Below are 15,075 nucleotides of genomic sequence, written 5' to 3' on the forward strand. Positions count from 1 at the left end.
TGCAAAGCCATTGTCCATGCCCAGCAGATTTACTGGGAGAGACTCCATTGATTTAATCAGATTACATGTATGCTGTTGGGATCACAACATTGCAAACAAGGACCTAGAGAAACATCACTATTCTCTTGTAAGCAAAAATAAATTCTGGGGGAATAGATAATGGCAGACTGCTTTTAACAATTTAAACCTTTTATTAAGGCCAGGCTTCTTAGGGATACGTGTTCAACTATTAATTGTAGAAGAGAGTGAGTCACAGTTGGCTGCTGATAAATGTACCTGCTCATCTGTTAGGTATTACAGGTGGAGCGGGTGGAATCCAACCTAGAATCCGACAGTTTAATCTTTTGAATTTTAAGGCCTTATTTTCGCTACATTGTATAGTTAACTAAAATTGATATTTTTATGCTGAAACTTTCAGTCATCTGTCTGTATTTAACTCATTCTGGAGAGAAGTATCACTGAAATGGTTCAGGTTTTGAGCTAATAAGAAGATTTGATTTCTGGAGCTAACTTCCGTTGGCAACTGTTTTCTCTAATGAAAGCAGGTCCTCATCTCTGTCCCTTTTACAAGGTATCGTCCAATAGGACCATATTAGCAAACTGGAGAAACTTCTGATTTTGAAGGCATAGAATCATAGAATGGTTTGAGTTCAGAGGGACCTTAAAGATCATCTAGTTCCAATCCCCCTGCCATGGACAGGGACATGTTTGGCTCACAATAGGTACAATCACTTTAAAAAAAAAAAAAAGTGAAACAGTTGTGAAATTAGCTACTGTTCCACCATAGATCCAGGGGTAAATTTAGATGGAATCTAAATAATTTAGATGGAATCATTAATAATATACATTTTAATGCTTGTATACTTCAGCCGGCAATGAATTTAATACTTACTTTGTAAGTTCTTTGCCATGATTTCAGTGTCCTTGTCTGGAAAGAAAGAGTAACAGAGTGCCACTTAGCTGTATGCATTTTAAACATACGCAGAATAGGAGGAAAAACATTACAGTTATTCATCCGTAGTCATGTAGTCTTTAATTCTTTAATGTCAGTCTACATGATTTTCCTCCACCATCATTCAAATGTCAGATGCTATTATGTTTACTACACACACAGAATTGTTTTCAGTGGAATGATTCTGTTGCCAGAGATTCTTCTCCTGATCTTGTAATTTATATCCCAAATACATTCATAGACTTTCTCAATACAAAGTTAAATGAATATTGTGTAATTTCATGAGATAAAAGGATAATTATATTAGAGCATAGAAATGTGAAGCTAGACATGCTACTTTGAATAGTGGATCCAGCTGTGATTCAGTGAAAATAGAATTCTTAAAATAAAGTTGAATGAACCATCTGTTTTCACAGAGGGAGCAAGGGAGAAAGAAAGTTTGGCTGTTATTCACATTGCAAATGTTGTAGAGGGCTTTGTTAGACTTTGCATATTCACTGTGCCGGACATTATTTTCACTGTGCTGCGCTTCATTCTAGCTAATGCCATACCCATGTTGTGATGGGCATTGTTTCACTTCCTGGTGCGAGGACTCTTACAAGAAGAAAAGTTACCGTTTTCCCTTGTTTGTTTGTTTTTTGTTTCCCTCCCCCCCGCCTCCAATTTTGCAAAAAGGAAAAATCTGTTTGTACGTTGCTATTTTAAATCTACCTGGTGGCATTCTTTAATACATAGAATCATAGAATGGTTAGGGTTGGAAGGGAACTTAAAGATCATCTAGTTCCAATCCCCCTGCCATGGGCAGGGAAATCCTCCACTACACCAGGTTGCCCAAAGCCTCATCCAACCTGGCCTTGAACACTTCCGGGGATGGGGCATCCACAACTTCTCTGGGCAACCTGTTCCAGTGCCTCATCACCCTCAATGTAAAAAATTTCTTCCTTATATCTAATCGAAATCTGCCCTCTTTCAGTTTAAATCCATTGCCCCTTGTCCTATCACTACATGCCCTTGTAAAAAGTCCCTCTCCAGCTTTCCTGTAGGCCCCCTTTAAGTACTGGAAAGCTGCAATAAGATCACCCTGGAGCCTTCTCTTCTCCAGGCTGAACAGCCCCAACTCTCTCATCCTGTCTTCATAGCAGAGGTGCTCCAGCCCTCGAATCATCTTCATGGCTCTCCTCTGGACTCACTCCAGCAGCTCCATGTCCTTCTTATGTTGGGGACTCCAGAGCTGAACACAGTATTCTAGGTGGGGTCTCACAAGAGCTGATGAGAGGGGCAGAATCACCTCCTTCGACCTGCTGGCCACACTTCTTTTGATACAGCCCAGGATACAGTTGGCTTTCTGGGCTGCTATTGCACATTGCTGGCCCATGTTGAGCTTCTTATCCACCAGCACTCCCAAGTCCTTTTCCTCAGGGCTGCTCTCAATGCATTTTCCGCCCAGCCTGTACTTGTGCTTGGGATTGCCCCGACCCACGTGCAGGACCTTGCACTTGGCCTTGTTGAACTTCATGAGGTTCTCACAGGCCCACCTCTCCAGCCTGTCAAGGTCCCTCTGGATGGCATCCCTTCTCTCCAGCGTGTCCACAACACCACACAACTTGGTGTCATCTGCAAACTTGCTGAGGGTGCACTCGATCCCACTGTCCATGTCTCCAACAAAGATGTTAAATAGCACTGGTCCCAGTACTGACCCCTGTGGAACACCACTCATCACTGGCCTCCACGTGGACATTGAACCATTGACTCTTTGAGAGCGACCATCCAGCCAATTCCTTATCCACCGAGTGGTCCATCCATCAAAACCATGTTTTTCCAGTTTAGAGACAAGGATGTTGTGTGGGACAGTATCAAATGCTTTGGATAAGTCGAGGTAGATGATGTCAGTTGCTTTTCCCATATCCATCAATGCTGTAACCCCATCACAGAAGGCCACCACACTTGTCAGGCAGGATTTTCCCTTAGTGAAGCCGTGTTGGCTGTCACCAATCACCTCCTTATTTTCTGTGTGCCTTAGCGTAGTTGCCAGGAGGATCTGCTCCATGATCTTGCCGGGCACAGAGGTGAGTGAGACTGCCTGGCATGAAATGACTTATGTCAGCCAATGGGCTGAGATACTTTGTCCGGTCACTGCTACTGTATGATTAGAGATGGAAGCTTCCTCTCAAGGCAGTAATGAGCTTTGTAGTAACAAAAATAATCTGAATATCAGATAGATGTAAAATTAATAGGTATTTATGTGGCTGTGCAGTTTCCTGAAATGATGTGCTGATCTGTGTCAAAATTACCCTGGCAAAAAAGGAAAGACCAGTTTGAACCTGAATCAGTTCCCTTTTCTTAGTATGTGCCATATAAATATTTATCCCAACGCAAAGTATAGTTACGTTGTTGGGAGTGACATAGAAAACAACTTGGAGTTCCTTATTTTAGTAGTAATGCAGTGTTTTATCAGCTTTAAGTGTTTGAAGCTATGGCCTTGCAAATGTATAGCTGATTCTAGTGAAAAGGAAAGCCCTACAGTAAGCTAAATGTTTTCATGTTTCTTTTTAAGGTATCCATGTTCATACAGTAGTGGATAGATCATCTATCCCTCCTCTTGAACAAGCCAAATCACATCTATATCATAGAAAACAACTCCCCCAAAAACCAGTGATTTACAGCTTCCTTCTTTGCATTCCCTGGATATATGTGATATTTTACACAATACTGTAGTTGGAAGCATCCTCGGTTGGTTTCCTTGCTTTCCAGAGATCAGGGTGTGCCAGCTCTGTGGACCTGCTCCATTAGTTTCTGGTGCACTGTGTATAAGTAGAGGCTGCAAAGACGGAGTGGTGCTTGTGTTCCCTGGGGGCAGAGCCCACTCTGTTGCTCGTGGGCATGCAAAGATGGAAAGGTACTTACTTTGTAGTCCTCCCTGTGCATCTCTGTAACAATGAGGAATTACTTGGCCTTAAGCAATACTGTCCTGGTGGTGTTCTTTTCTATTTTCTGTAGTTGATGGTTTTAAAAACTCTTAATGTATGCTGATCCAGCGTAATATATTTTTTCTCCAGCAGTAGGAAATTATTTTTAATTACAGAAATAGGAGGTGTCTTTTTTTTTTTTCCTGAGTTAAATGGTGAAAATCGATTAAAATTAATTTAGATAGCTATATTAGGCACTGTAGGTGAAAATCTTGTAGTCTATATTGAGTCTAATCTTGATATATTGAGAAACAATGATAAATAAAAGAGCTTAAGGGTTATTTTGGATCATCACCTTAACGTGAACCATTGGTTCGAGGCAATTGGAATACTGTCCTGAGCTTTACTATTAGCAGATAGGTCAAATACAGGTATAGAAGTTATTTTGCTTTTTAACATGACACTAGTGAAACCACTTAATATATGAAGTCCAATTTTTATGTCCATGTATCAAATGGTATGTGGAGGTACTGAAGAGCTTGAAGGGGCATGAAAAATGATGCAGGCAGAAGGCACCTTACTATACAAAGTTTATGGTGCCTAAATAAATTTTTCTAAGAGAATAAGGGATGATGGTTTAATCACTTGATATAGGAAGGCATGCACAGAAGAATTACCTAGCACTGTCAGGTCTGTTTAATGAAGACATTTGATTTATGAAGACATTACAGTAGCCTTCTTTATCAGTTGATGACATGCAGTTTTAGTTTCAAAATTAAAGCTTACATCTGCAAGCAAAACAGTAATTAATACAAGATAGTTATCCTAGGATGATGCTAATGCCTAGTGCTGTCAGCCATCAAATGAACCAGAAAGATTTGCTGTAGTACCATTTCAGGAGGCGTTTTGTATCCTTTGATATGACTGTTTTGACAAAACAGTTGAAGTTGTGAGGTTGTTGTTGGAATCTATTGAACTCTGAAAATCCATGTTAAGAACCGTTTTCACGAGTCTTTGGAGAAATCAGTTATCCACATCTTCATAATGATTGCAAGTCTCTTGCACTGAAGACCTTCAGCTGGCTGTGTAGAGAGGAAGGTGTTCTCTCTTCCTTTCCTCCCCAGCGCAAGACTGGTCAGATGTGTTGTAGAGACTTCGTATCTTTGTTGACTCATCTGAGAATGGCCTCTGCAGGAATTAGAATGGAGAATAATGTGGAACAATAGTATGAATAGTTGCAAAATAGGCTTTATTTGACTATTTGGTTGATAAGCTTTGCAAGAAGTGCTGAAGACTAGAACAGATTCGAGTGCCTAATTTTTCAGGCTGTTCCCTGCCTGTTTTTCTTTCTTATTCATTGCCCTGTGACTTGAAATTGTTTGATTTCTTCTGGACTACTTACATGTTGTGAGAAATATTGTCACCAGTGATGTAATAGAGCTTAGTGCACATGAACTAATTGTACTTCCTGCTCTGCCTGCCTGAAATCTACCTCTTGCTGTGTAATGGGCTGTTATTAGCAGAAATGATGCTGGCTCTCTTCTCTCTTGTTGATTCCTTCAGAAAGTCACCTAACAATACATGACTTGTTTTTAAAATTTAGTTACAGATAAGCACCAGTTCAAACCCGAACACATGCTGTACAGATTCCGATACGATGATGGAACTTACTACCCCCGAAATGAGATGCAGGATGTGATCTCGAAGGTATAGAATAGAAGAGTTGCTATTATTAGAAAGAGCACATCAGAAATGGAAGTTCTGCATGAAACATATTGTAAAATACTGCACTAGGATAAATAACATCCCCTCACATTTGCCTGTTTCTATATTTATGTGAATCAAATTCATGTTTCCATTTGTAAGGGAAGATTTTGGCTTGTTGTTACACATTTTAAATACAAAATTAAAGTTTGTTGTTTTTTAGTTATTTTTGGTATTTAATCCTTTCATATGCAGGATGCATTGCCTGTGTTTCTGGGTGATTCTGAACCTGGCATTTCAGTCTTTTATATTTTTCAGTCCGTTTTCACAGAATCACAGAATGTTAGGGATTGGAAGGGACCTCAAAGATCATCTAGTCCAATCCCCCTGCCTGAGCAGGACCACCACAGATAGATATGAAGCTTACGTAGAAAATTGTTTTTAATTTTCTCTTAAATCTGAGTGTCTTTTGTTAGTGCCTTAACAAGGCAGTAAATCTGCAGTCACAGAGATGTTTAAACGCAGACAGGTAGTGCTATCCATCTATAATACTGAGCGTAACAAAATGATTGAACCAGGTTGCCTTTAAGCTCATGAATATTCAAACTTTTCATGATTTTGAGGTGATAGAAAATGTCAGCATTTAGGTATTACATTACAGTGCCATTCACACTTCTGCTGGCATTTGTTAACATAAGGTATATCTAGAGACCTCTTCAATACTGAACTACCAGGCACAGCAAAGTAGGATGGAATCTAATTTGACACAACTTTTAATTGCTATACATGGTGGTTCTTGCATGTTATAAACGTAATTGTTTTTTGATAGTCTGCTAAGGAATACCAATGTGATTTCATTTTTTAAATAACATTTTCTGATGCTAGTTTCTTAAACTCCTCCAAATGTTTTAATTTTGTTTTTAATTGAAAACATTGCCAATCTTTGAATCTTTCTGCATTTTTTTAAAGTTTATTGGTTAGTTATAATTTCAGTTTGTAAGTAAAGTATTGATGCACATGATCAAATGCAGTGTTTTCTATTTTAATTACTCACTTTGTGTGTAGAATAGCAACCAGTGATTGGGAAAACTTTAATGTATGGACACATTGCTTTATCTTTCAGGGTTTGTGTACTTTTCTTTCAAACTACTATAACTTCAGATTTTTTTAATGCTACCTTAAAGTTAATCCTTTATGTGTGTCTCAGTGAAGCTTAAATTGGAATAGAAATGTTCTCTTTCTCATAATTTATTCATTGATATTGTTATCTGGAAACATTACTTTTAGGCACATGAAAATATATAGAAATTTGAACAGACCTTTTTACTATCTAAATGAAGTGCATTTAGAACCTATAGGCTTCCTTATGGCATCCGTTCCTCTTATGTTCTCTGTGGTATGAACATGTTAACTAACCTCATCTTTCTCTTTAACAGGGTGTACGACTGTACTGTCGCCTTCACAGTTTGTTTACCCCAGTAATTAGGTGAGTCCAATTGGGAAATCCTTTGAGAGTCATTCAGAAGAAATATATAATGTCAAGATACTGTGTTTGAATGTAGGAACCTAAGCCATCCTGTCCAGATCGGTCTCTTGGGGGTAATCAAACAAGATTCAAGGGCTATCAAGACAAAAAGTGTAACTGAATCATTAAATGACTGCAAACTGTTCAGTACGACCTTTTTTTACCGTCTTCTAGAGCCTTCTAGGTCCTGATGGATGTGCTTATATGCTTGCTGTATATATTAATACACTACTTTACTAACACTCCATTACCTCATTTGGAGAGTCCCAGCTGTAACAAAACAACTGCCTTTATACTCCAGTGACCTTATTGCCCATGTAAGTTATGGTCAGCCTCCTCCTTTCTATCTACATGGAGAGGTTTGACTTGCTTTTTTACTGCAGAGGCAAATTCTGAACCATTACAAAATGCTCAATTCATGCTTGCACTCGCTTGTTTATAATACACAATGTTTTTTTCTATTAGTCTTTTTTTGTTGTTTGATTTTTTTTTAAATGTTTTGTTTTGTTTTGAACAGAGATAAAGATTATCACTTGAGAACCTACAAATCTGTGGTCATGGCTAACAAGCTCATAGACTGGTTGATTGCACAGGCAAGTATACGCCCTTGGATTTATGTACATTTTGCATTTAAATTCTAATTTGAAAGGTAGTGATGTATTAAGCAGAATAACATGCAAACACTTTGTGTAAGGGTTATTAGAACAGTGTGTGTAAGTGTAATCCTCTTAAACTAGTAAAGTAACAGAAATCAGCTGTCAGCAGCCATGCTGTTCATCCCTTTTATGCTTATCTTCCTTATTTGCAATTGAACTTTAGAAGTTTTAATGAGACTTAGCTTTGTGATTCAGCTTGTAACATTGTTCATGGCTTAAAATGAAATGGATAGCCTCTGAAAAGCTCGAAATTACTAACTAGATGGAGAAAAGTCAGTACCAATTTAGTGTCATCAGTTCTGTTTTATTTTAAGCAAACTAGGAACAACAACAGGGTAACCTGTTCACTCAGTCAACACGCACCAGTTTTATAAAACAAAAATTAAAAACTTCAGAACTTTTAGATTCTATTATGTTCAATTTTTATGGAGAATGCAATGTTACTAAAATGGTTACATATTTATTTGTAACTATAAAAAGGTATACTATGTAAAGATCCCTTCCAATCCAAACTATTCCATGATTCTATGATAAACATGTATATACTCTTTTATATGTATGCTGTACATGTGTCTATAAAAGTGGTGCTGATAAATATAATCTACAACCATTGCTGGCCCTAGCCAGTGAGGTTATGCTGTTGTGCATAGAATCCATTTTGCTGTTATATTAAAATATAGTAAAAAAAAATAAAAATGGTATATTTAACAGGGGGATTGCCGGACGAGGGAGGAAGCTATGATATTCGGTGTAGCTCTTTGTGATAATGGGTTTATGCACCATGGTAAGTAAACACATTCTGTACAAGCTATGCTTACCATTTGTTTAATGCTCTCTACCTAGTTGCAAGGAAATGCAGAAGGTGGTAAAGTTATTACAGAAGGGATGGGAAGTTTTGTTGTATTGCTGAAGAGACCTATGCTACAATCTTCAAGGAAAAAAAATAGCTATTGTATACTCTGAAAATTATTTTCAGTCAATTTTCTAGCATATACTGAGGAATTCGTCCTCTGAAGGATTTGGGGGGGGCAATTTTATTAGCTACTTTGAGAGAAATTTCTTAAACAGATTTGTGGTTATTCCAGTCAGCAACTAAACACTTTGCAGTCGCCAGCTCACCCTTCCCCACCCCTGGGCAGTGGGGAAGAAAATTAAAGAGGAAAAAGGAAGGAGATTCGTAGGTTGAGATAAGAATAATTTAATAATAATATAAAATTTTAAGTGATAACAATAAAGTAAGAATAATATTATGTGAATATATATATATATCAATCATAATATATACAAACAGGTGGTGCACAGTGTAATTGCTCACCACCCGGTGACCACCGCCTGTCCCATTCCAGCAAACAATTTTGAAACAAGTCCCGACACTGCAATCCTGGATGAGTGAGAGGCCCGAAAAGAGAGAGAGCACTCCGAGAGTCCGAGGGAACCCTCAGAAGAGAATACCCAGAAGAGCAAGAGCTCTTCTTCCTAGTCAACTCTCATCTATATACTGGTCATGACGTTGCATGATGAATACTCCATTGGCCAGTTTGGCCCTCAATCCTAAATCTAAGCTCAAATCCTAAGGGGAGTTGTGGGCCCTTTGTCCCAGCCATGCTCCCCCCCCAGCCTGTTGTGCTCCGGCACATGGGCAAAAACATGGGAAGCTAAAAAGTCCTCAGTGTCTCAGCACCAACTGTAAACATCAGTGTGCTGTCAACATTGTTCTCATAAGAAATCCCAGACTAAATCCAAAACACAGAGCTCTTCTGGCTGCTAAAAAACCCGCTAACTTTGTCCTAGTCAAAACCAGGACAAGCAGGTAATACATGTTTGCACAGGTGAGATGATAATAATTTAGGAAATATGTAGGAAAGAAAGGAGACATGTTTGGGGAAGCATGACTTTAAAAAAGTAAAGTGGTGACAGTAGGAGAAAGACGACTCTAGAAAAATGAGAAAATCATAAGGACAGCAGTGAACAAAGAAGAAGAGAGAGTAGAGCAGAGATATGCTCAGTACAAAAATGAGGTGAACAAGGTCACGTTTAATACCATCAGAGGGAAGATTTCAGTGAAAGGACTGAAGCAGTAGGTCATTTACTGAAATGAGAAGAGGGAAGTAATAATGACTTTTCTCATCAGCTTGTTTAGAGAAGGAGGGAGAATTAACTTCCTCACTGGCACTGTTCATTCGCTTTCCTTTGACTTTTAAACATGCAAACTGCATCTGTCTGCTCTTCTAGTTGCTTCCACATCCCCACCAAACCCATTTCTAATACTGAACCTGGCATGCCTTACCACCTGGAGAGTGCCAGAACTTGGTGGTGAGCATCTCCAGCAGCTGTCCAGCAGAACTTTTCAAAATCATGTTTTTAAATCCTTTTTAGGAAAAACCCTTGTGCTTGGCATTTTCACTTAAAACCATTTCAGGCTAATACGTCTTCCTCAGCTTTGTTGAATCCAGATGTGGTAGTTGAAAATGAGCTTAGTGATACCTATCTGTAATGGATCCAAATAAAAATTGTCACTTATGTTAAAAATTAAGGTTTTCCTAGATTCACACACAAAAATAGTTTGCTAATATTTAATATATGCATGAATGTTCAGTATTTTATGATTTATGAAAGACATGATATTCAAAATTTCAAAAGAAAAAAAGGATTAATAAGTGTGGGTTTGTATCATACAGTGTTAGAGAAAAGCGAATTTAAAGATGAACCACTGCTGTTCCGTTTTTATGCGGATGAAGAAATGGAAGGGTCAAATATGAAGCACAGACTCATGAAACATGATCTGAAAGTAGTGGAAAATGTCATAGCCAAGTCATTACTGGTGAGTGAAACCCAAAGGTTGTATGCTTTGATGAGGAAAAAAATTAGTTACAGTGACAATAAATTAGCACTGTGTGTTGTTATTTAATGGGGATATAGCATAGCTTTTCCTAATGCCTTTCTGAACAATATTTTGAACAATTTTATTTTTCAGATTAAATCTAATGAAGGCACCTATGGTTTTGGTTTAGAAGATAAAAATAAGGTGCCGATTATTAAAGTGGTGGAGAAAGGATCAAATGCTGAGGTATCAAGAATTATGAATTGTCTTCCCTGTTTTATTCACTTGATCATGGGTGTATGTTTTGTACATCAGTTAGGAAAATCTATATTAGTAGAAGGTAACAATGACAACTTTCCAAGACAGCTGTGGTTATGAATCTTATTTTATAAAACTTTTTCCTTTGGCTTTGTTTCTTTTTTTTTTTTTTTTTGTTTAAAATATTGCTCTGACCGTTATCAACACTCATTTTCTGCTCAAGTAAATTGTTGTATTGAGTGGTGATATAAAAGTTATAATTTTATTTTTATCCATTTTATAATGTTCCACTGATGACATTAATCATAAGTGGAAAAAACGTTTTTGGTAGAATATGAAAGAGAATAAAGCTAGTCTGTGAGTTGCACTTGATCTATTTCGTAATAAAGGATATATCAAGCTTTGGATAAAGTGTAGAATTTAAGAATCTGAATGAATAAATTAGAGCCTTAATGTTAGTATCGCTTTAGATGCTCTTTGGGTAAATTCATATTCTACTGAACTGCATGGGAGTCTCTATTCATGTAAAGATAAAGAACGAGTCTTTTCCATGAGAGAAAAATTTTAGAACTAAATATCAAGCCTTTCTAAATCTCATGGTGGAATAGATATTTAAGCTAAAAATAGATACAGTAAATCAGTCTCATAATACAGCCACAGAGCTATATCCAGGGTGACTTCTAGCAGTCAGGTTCTGCCATGATCTCAGAAGGTGCTAAGGCTTAGCCCGTGCCCTGAGCTGCTCTCTGTACTCTTGCCATCCAGCTGGTTACAATTCCTTTCTTGTTAGACCAGACTTTAAAAACTGTGTGCAATTTGGCTCGCCCTACCTTTGGCTCAAAGGCCATGAAACATTTAAGGATATTGTTTTATTTTGGAACTTAATAAAATATTAATCAGGTCTTTCCTTATGAAAAGAAGCTTTAGTTCCTTTGGATAATGACGGATGGACAAATTAGGTAATGTCATAAAAAACCCAGACTGCCTCAATGAAAGCTGTGGTGTTAATTATTACAGATATTAACAGATACTGTAATACTGTCATAAAATCTTGATTAAGACTAGGTCTTGTATTTAGGTCTCTTGAATGAGTGTTTACTGTACCCTTCATGTCAATTTAACCAGTTCTAGAAGCGTTTTGTGGTGTACGTCTTTTGTTCACGATATTCGAAGGAGGCATAAAGAATGTAAAGGAAATGTGTGTGTCATTATTCTTATTGGAGTAGCATGCCAGCAGAAGAAAACAAAATGTTTGTTGGTGGTTATAAAAGGCAAACATATACACAACTGTTGTTGTTTTCCAGATGGCAGGCTTGGAAGTTGGGAAAAAAATCTTTGCCATTAACGGTGACCTGGTTTTTCTGCGCCCCTTCAGTGAAGTGGATTGCTTCCTGAAAGCATGTTTAAACAGCAGAAAGCCCCTGCGGGTTCTTGTGAGCACTAAACCACGGGAGTAAGTTGTCATTCCTCTGGGGGAGTTTTTACAAACTGAAGTGAATTTTTAAAGACCAGTGGAACTTCAGACAGCACTACTGTAAAGTTACTTTAAATGCTGTATCTAATCTGACTTTGTAAAGTCAAGCAATTTGATCTACTTTGATTTTGTTTTATTACATGTGTTAGTAAGCAAAAGCAAAACACAAGTGCTTTAGATCATCAGCTTTGCCACTTTAAATACGTGTAGGAACCGCAAGTGTAAATGAAGTTTCCTTGACTACATGGACAGTTTTGATGGCTTATCTCTCACTGTGTTTATTAAACAAGTTCCTCTGTCTGGGGATTAGTTGCTGGTTTGGCAGAAGTCAGACTCTGTCATGGGCCCCGTCAGTGTGTTTGCTGGTTGTGTAAACAGCAGGAGCAAGTAAACAGCTCTCCATCTTTATGTAACAAAGCATTTCCATACACAGATTTGACCGTTCCTACCTGAATGCAATTTTTATTATGTAAAAGAAATACAAAATGAGGCCTAAGAGCTGGGTTCAGTAATTATGTAAATGAGCATAGGTCTATTAATAAAGTTAATGCACTCCTTAATAGTTTATACATACCAAAGAAAGAGGAGAGTAAAAAACAATGGTCAGGAGTAATTTTCATGAAATTTTGCAGGTTAAAGAGGAACAATCTACATAGAGTGCCTTGGGAATGGCTCTGGTTCAATGGTAGAATCGAGACATAGTTCCCCTGTTAATAAGCAAACGTGTCTTGAGAAGTACAATGGAACGAGAAAGGGGAAAAAAACAAAGAAATAAATATTGGATAAAGGTGATCATCTGGACTGATACTCCAAAAAGACCCCCACAAACAAACAAGCAAAAACAACAACAAAATCTTGCAAAACCAGTAGATGATAGTGTCATAGAAAGCATAAAAGGCATATCTTGGCCTTTCTTTAATGTAGATCTTCATCTTGGTTTCTCAGTGCTGCCTGCTTTTTGTCAGGAGCTGCTGCTAGCACAACTGTGTTGACAGAAAAGACAGTTTTTTCCTAAATTCTTAGCCTAAACTGGTCTTTCATAGCTCATTAGCATGTTCACAAAGCATTTTCAGAATGAAGCCATATAGTTTGTATCAGCCTTAGTTACTATATAAGTATACTAAATGATACTATAATTTTGAAAATATTGCAAATGAAAATTTATTAATCTCAAGAATATTCTAATATTTTTTAAAAAATTTATAGACTTCAGCAGGTTTTGGATCTCACCTCTGCTGGTAATTGTCTCCAAATGCTAAACACTATGTATACTAGAAAAACATGAAAGTACAAGAAATGGTGCAATGTTATTCAAAACTACCTGTAAATAAGTTTATTACAGTCCGAATGTATTTTAAAATCACTTTTCAGCATCAATTTGAATGTGTCTGCTTTTGCACTGCAAATGGAGCTCAGGGCAAAGATCCCTTAAATAATAACGGAGCTGGCTCTAGAAGTAAAGGCTGCAAAGTTAAATCAGTGCACTGTTATGCATGACCTAACTACCTCTGATAAGGGCTAATGCAGCTGTGTTGCTTTTGCTGGAACCTGAGCTGATATTGTGTCGATATGCTAGCTTACTTTGGACGAGCTCAGGGCTTCATTTTAAGGAGTAGATGTGACTTTTGATTCTCAGAACTGTGTTTTTCTTCGTTATGTTTGTCAGTAGGTTTATTACTGTTGCACTTGAACCAAGCGGGAACGTGGCACGATGTGCTTACAAGTTATATGAACAGTAGTAGGTGATTCATGCTTTACAAAGCTTAGTACTTTGCATGGCTGCTCAGAAAAACTGCAACAAATTTTTTTTTTCAATAAAACTCACCTTGTAGATGCTTAGATGTTAACAAAATGTGATGTGAATCTAGTCTCTGCAGCCCTCTGGAGCTCATCTGGCAAGGCCTGCCATGATCTGTGGTCCCCAGGCTCTGTCCTCTTGGCTGAGAGACTGCCTGCCTTCCCAGGGCTTTCAGTCTTGCTGTGCTGTGACAACTTACTCAAATTGCAGTCTCTTCGGGAGGAATTTTAAAGCTATAGTGGTGCTTTGGTTGTAATCAGCATATTGAATTTCCTTATGAAGTGGTATTACCTTCCTTGGAATGGTTTCGGTATCTCAGCTTGCTCTTATTTCTGATGTCAGTGGTGCAAAGTATCTGGAATATGAATGGTGCTGAATCTGAAGCTCTGAGTTGAATGAAAGTGTGGAGTCTTACACCCTTGTAACTTGCTTATTGCTGTCCACTTTTGTCTTGAATAACAAAATACTGCCTTTTGCTATGCTCATGTTAAATCTCTGCTTGTCTCAGGACAGTGAAGATTCCTGACTCTGCAGATGGACTTGGATTCCAAATCCGGGGCTTTGGTCCTTCAGTTGTCCATGCTGTGGGGAGAGGTAAGCTGTAAGAGCTGTTAATGGTAGTGGTAAGTATACATTTAATATCTAAATGGCCTTGAGAGAAATCAAAATTAGGTCCAGTGATTCAGTGTAGATTGTCTCCTCCCCCCGCCCTGAAGTAACAAACAGTATTAAATAAAACCAAATAAGATTATTTCGTGTTCTTGTACTTTGTAACTTTTTTTTTTTTTGGTATGTATTTATGCAAATATAGGAAAGTTAAGTTAAGGCCGTGTGTTCTTTACAGACTAAGGAATAGATGAAGGATGCAAAATCACCTTATCCAGTGAATGGATGTTGGGAACGTCTCACTTCCTGAGCATTAATTTGTTAGATGACCATGTGGCTCTGCTATGTTCTGAAAACATTTTACAGAAAATGCAC

At 37.8% G+C, this 15,075-nt stretch overlaps 1 protein-coding gene across 1 annotated transcript in view; it reads left to right on the forward strand.

Annotated features, from left to right (window-relative positions):
- The window catches only part of PREX2 (phosphatidylinositol-3,4,5-trisphosphate dependent Rac exchange factor 2), a 181,531-nt gene that overhangs the window by 87,500 nt on the left and 78,956 nt on the right, over positions 1 to 15,075 (forward strand). Inside the window, exons 12-19 of the mRNA XM_086609368.1 lie at positions 5,462 to 5,565; positions 6,999 to 7,048; positions 7,605 to 7,680; positions 8,455 to 8,527; positions 10,422 to 10,564; positions 10,718 to 10,810; positions 12,127 to 12,275; positions 14,603 to 14,688. Of these exons, the coding sequence (XP_086465494.1) occupies positions 5,462 to 5,565; positions 6,999 to 7,048; positions 7,605 to 7,680; positions 8,455 to 8,527; positions 10,422 to 10,564; positions 10,718 to 10,810; positions 12,127 to 12,275; positions 14,603 to 14,688 (774 nt within the window). The remainder of the gene's footprint in view (positions 1 to 5,461; positions 5,566 to 6,998; positions 7,049 to 7,604; positions 7,681 to 8,454; positions 8,528 to 10,421; positions 10,565 to 10,717; positions 10,811 to 12,126; positions 12,276 to 14,602; positions 14,689 to 15,075) is intronic.

This window comes from Tauraco erythrolophus, chromosome 3 (assembly GCF_009769465.1).
Source record: "Tauraco erythrolophus isolate bTauEry1 chromosome 3, bTauEry1.pri, whole genome shotgun sequence".
NCBI lineage: Eukaryota > Metazoa > Chordata > Aves > Musophagiformes > Musophagidae > Tauraco > Tauraco erythrolophus.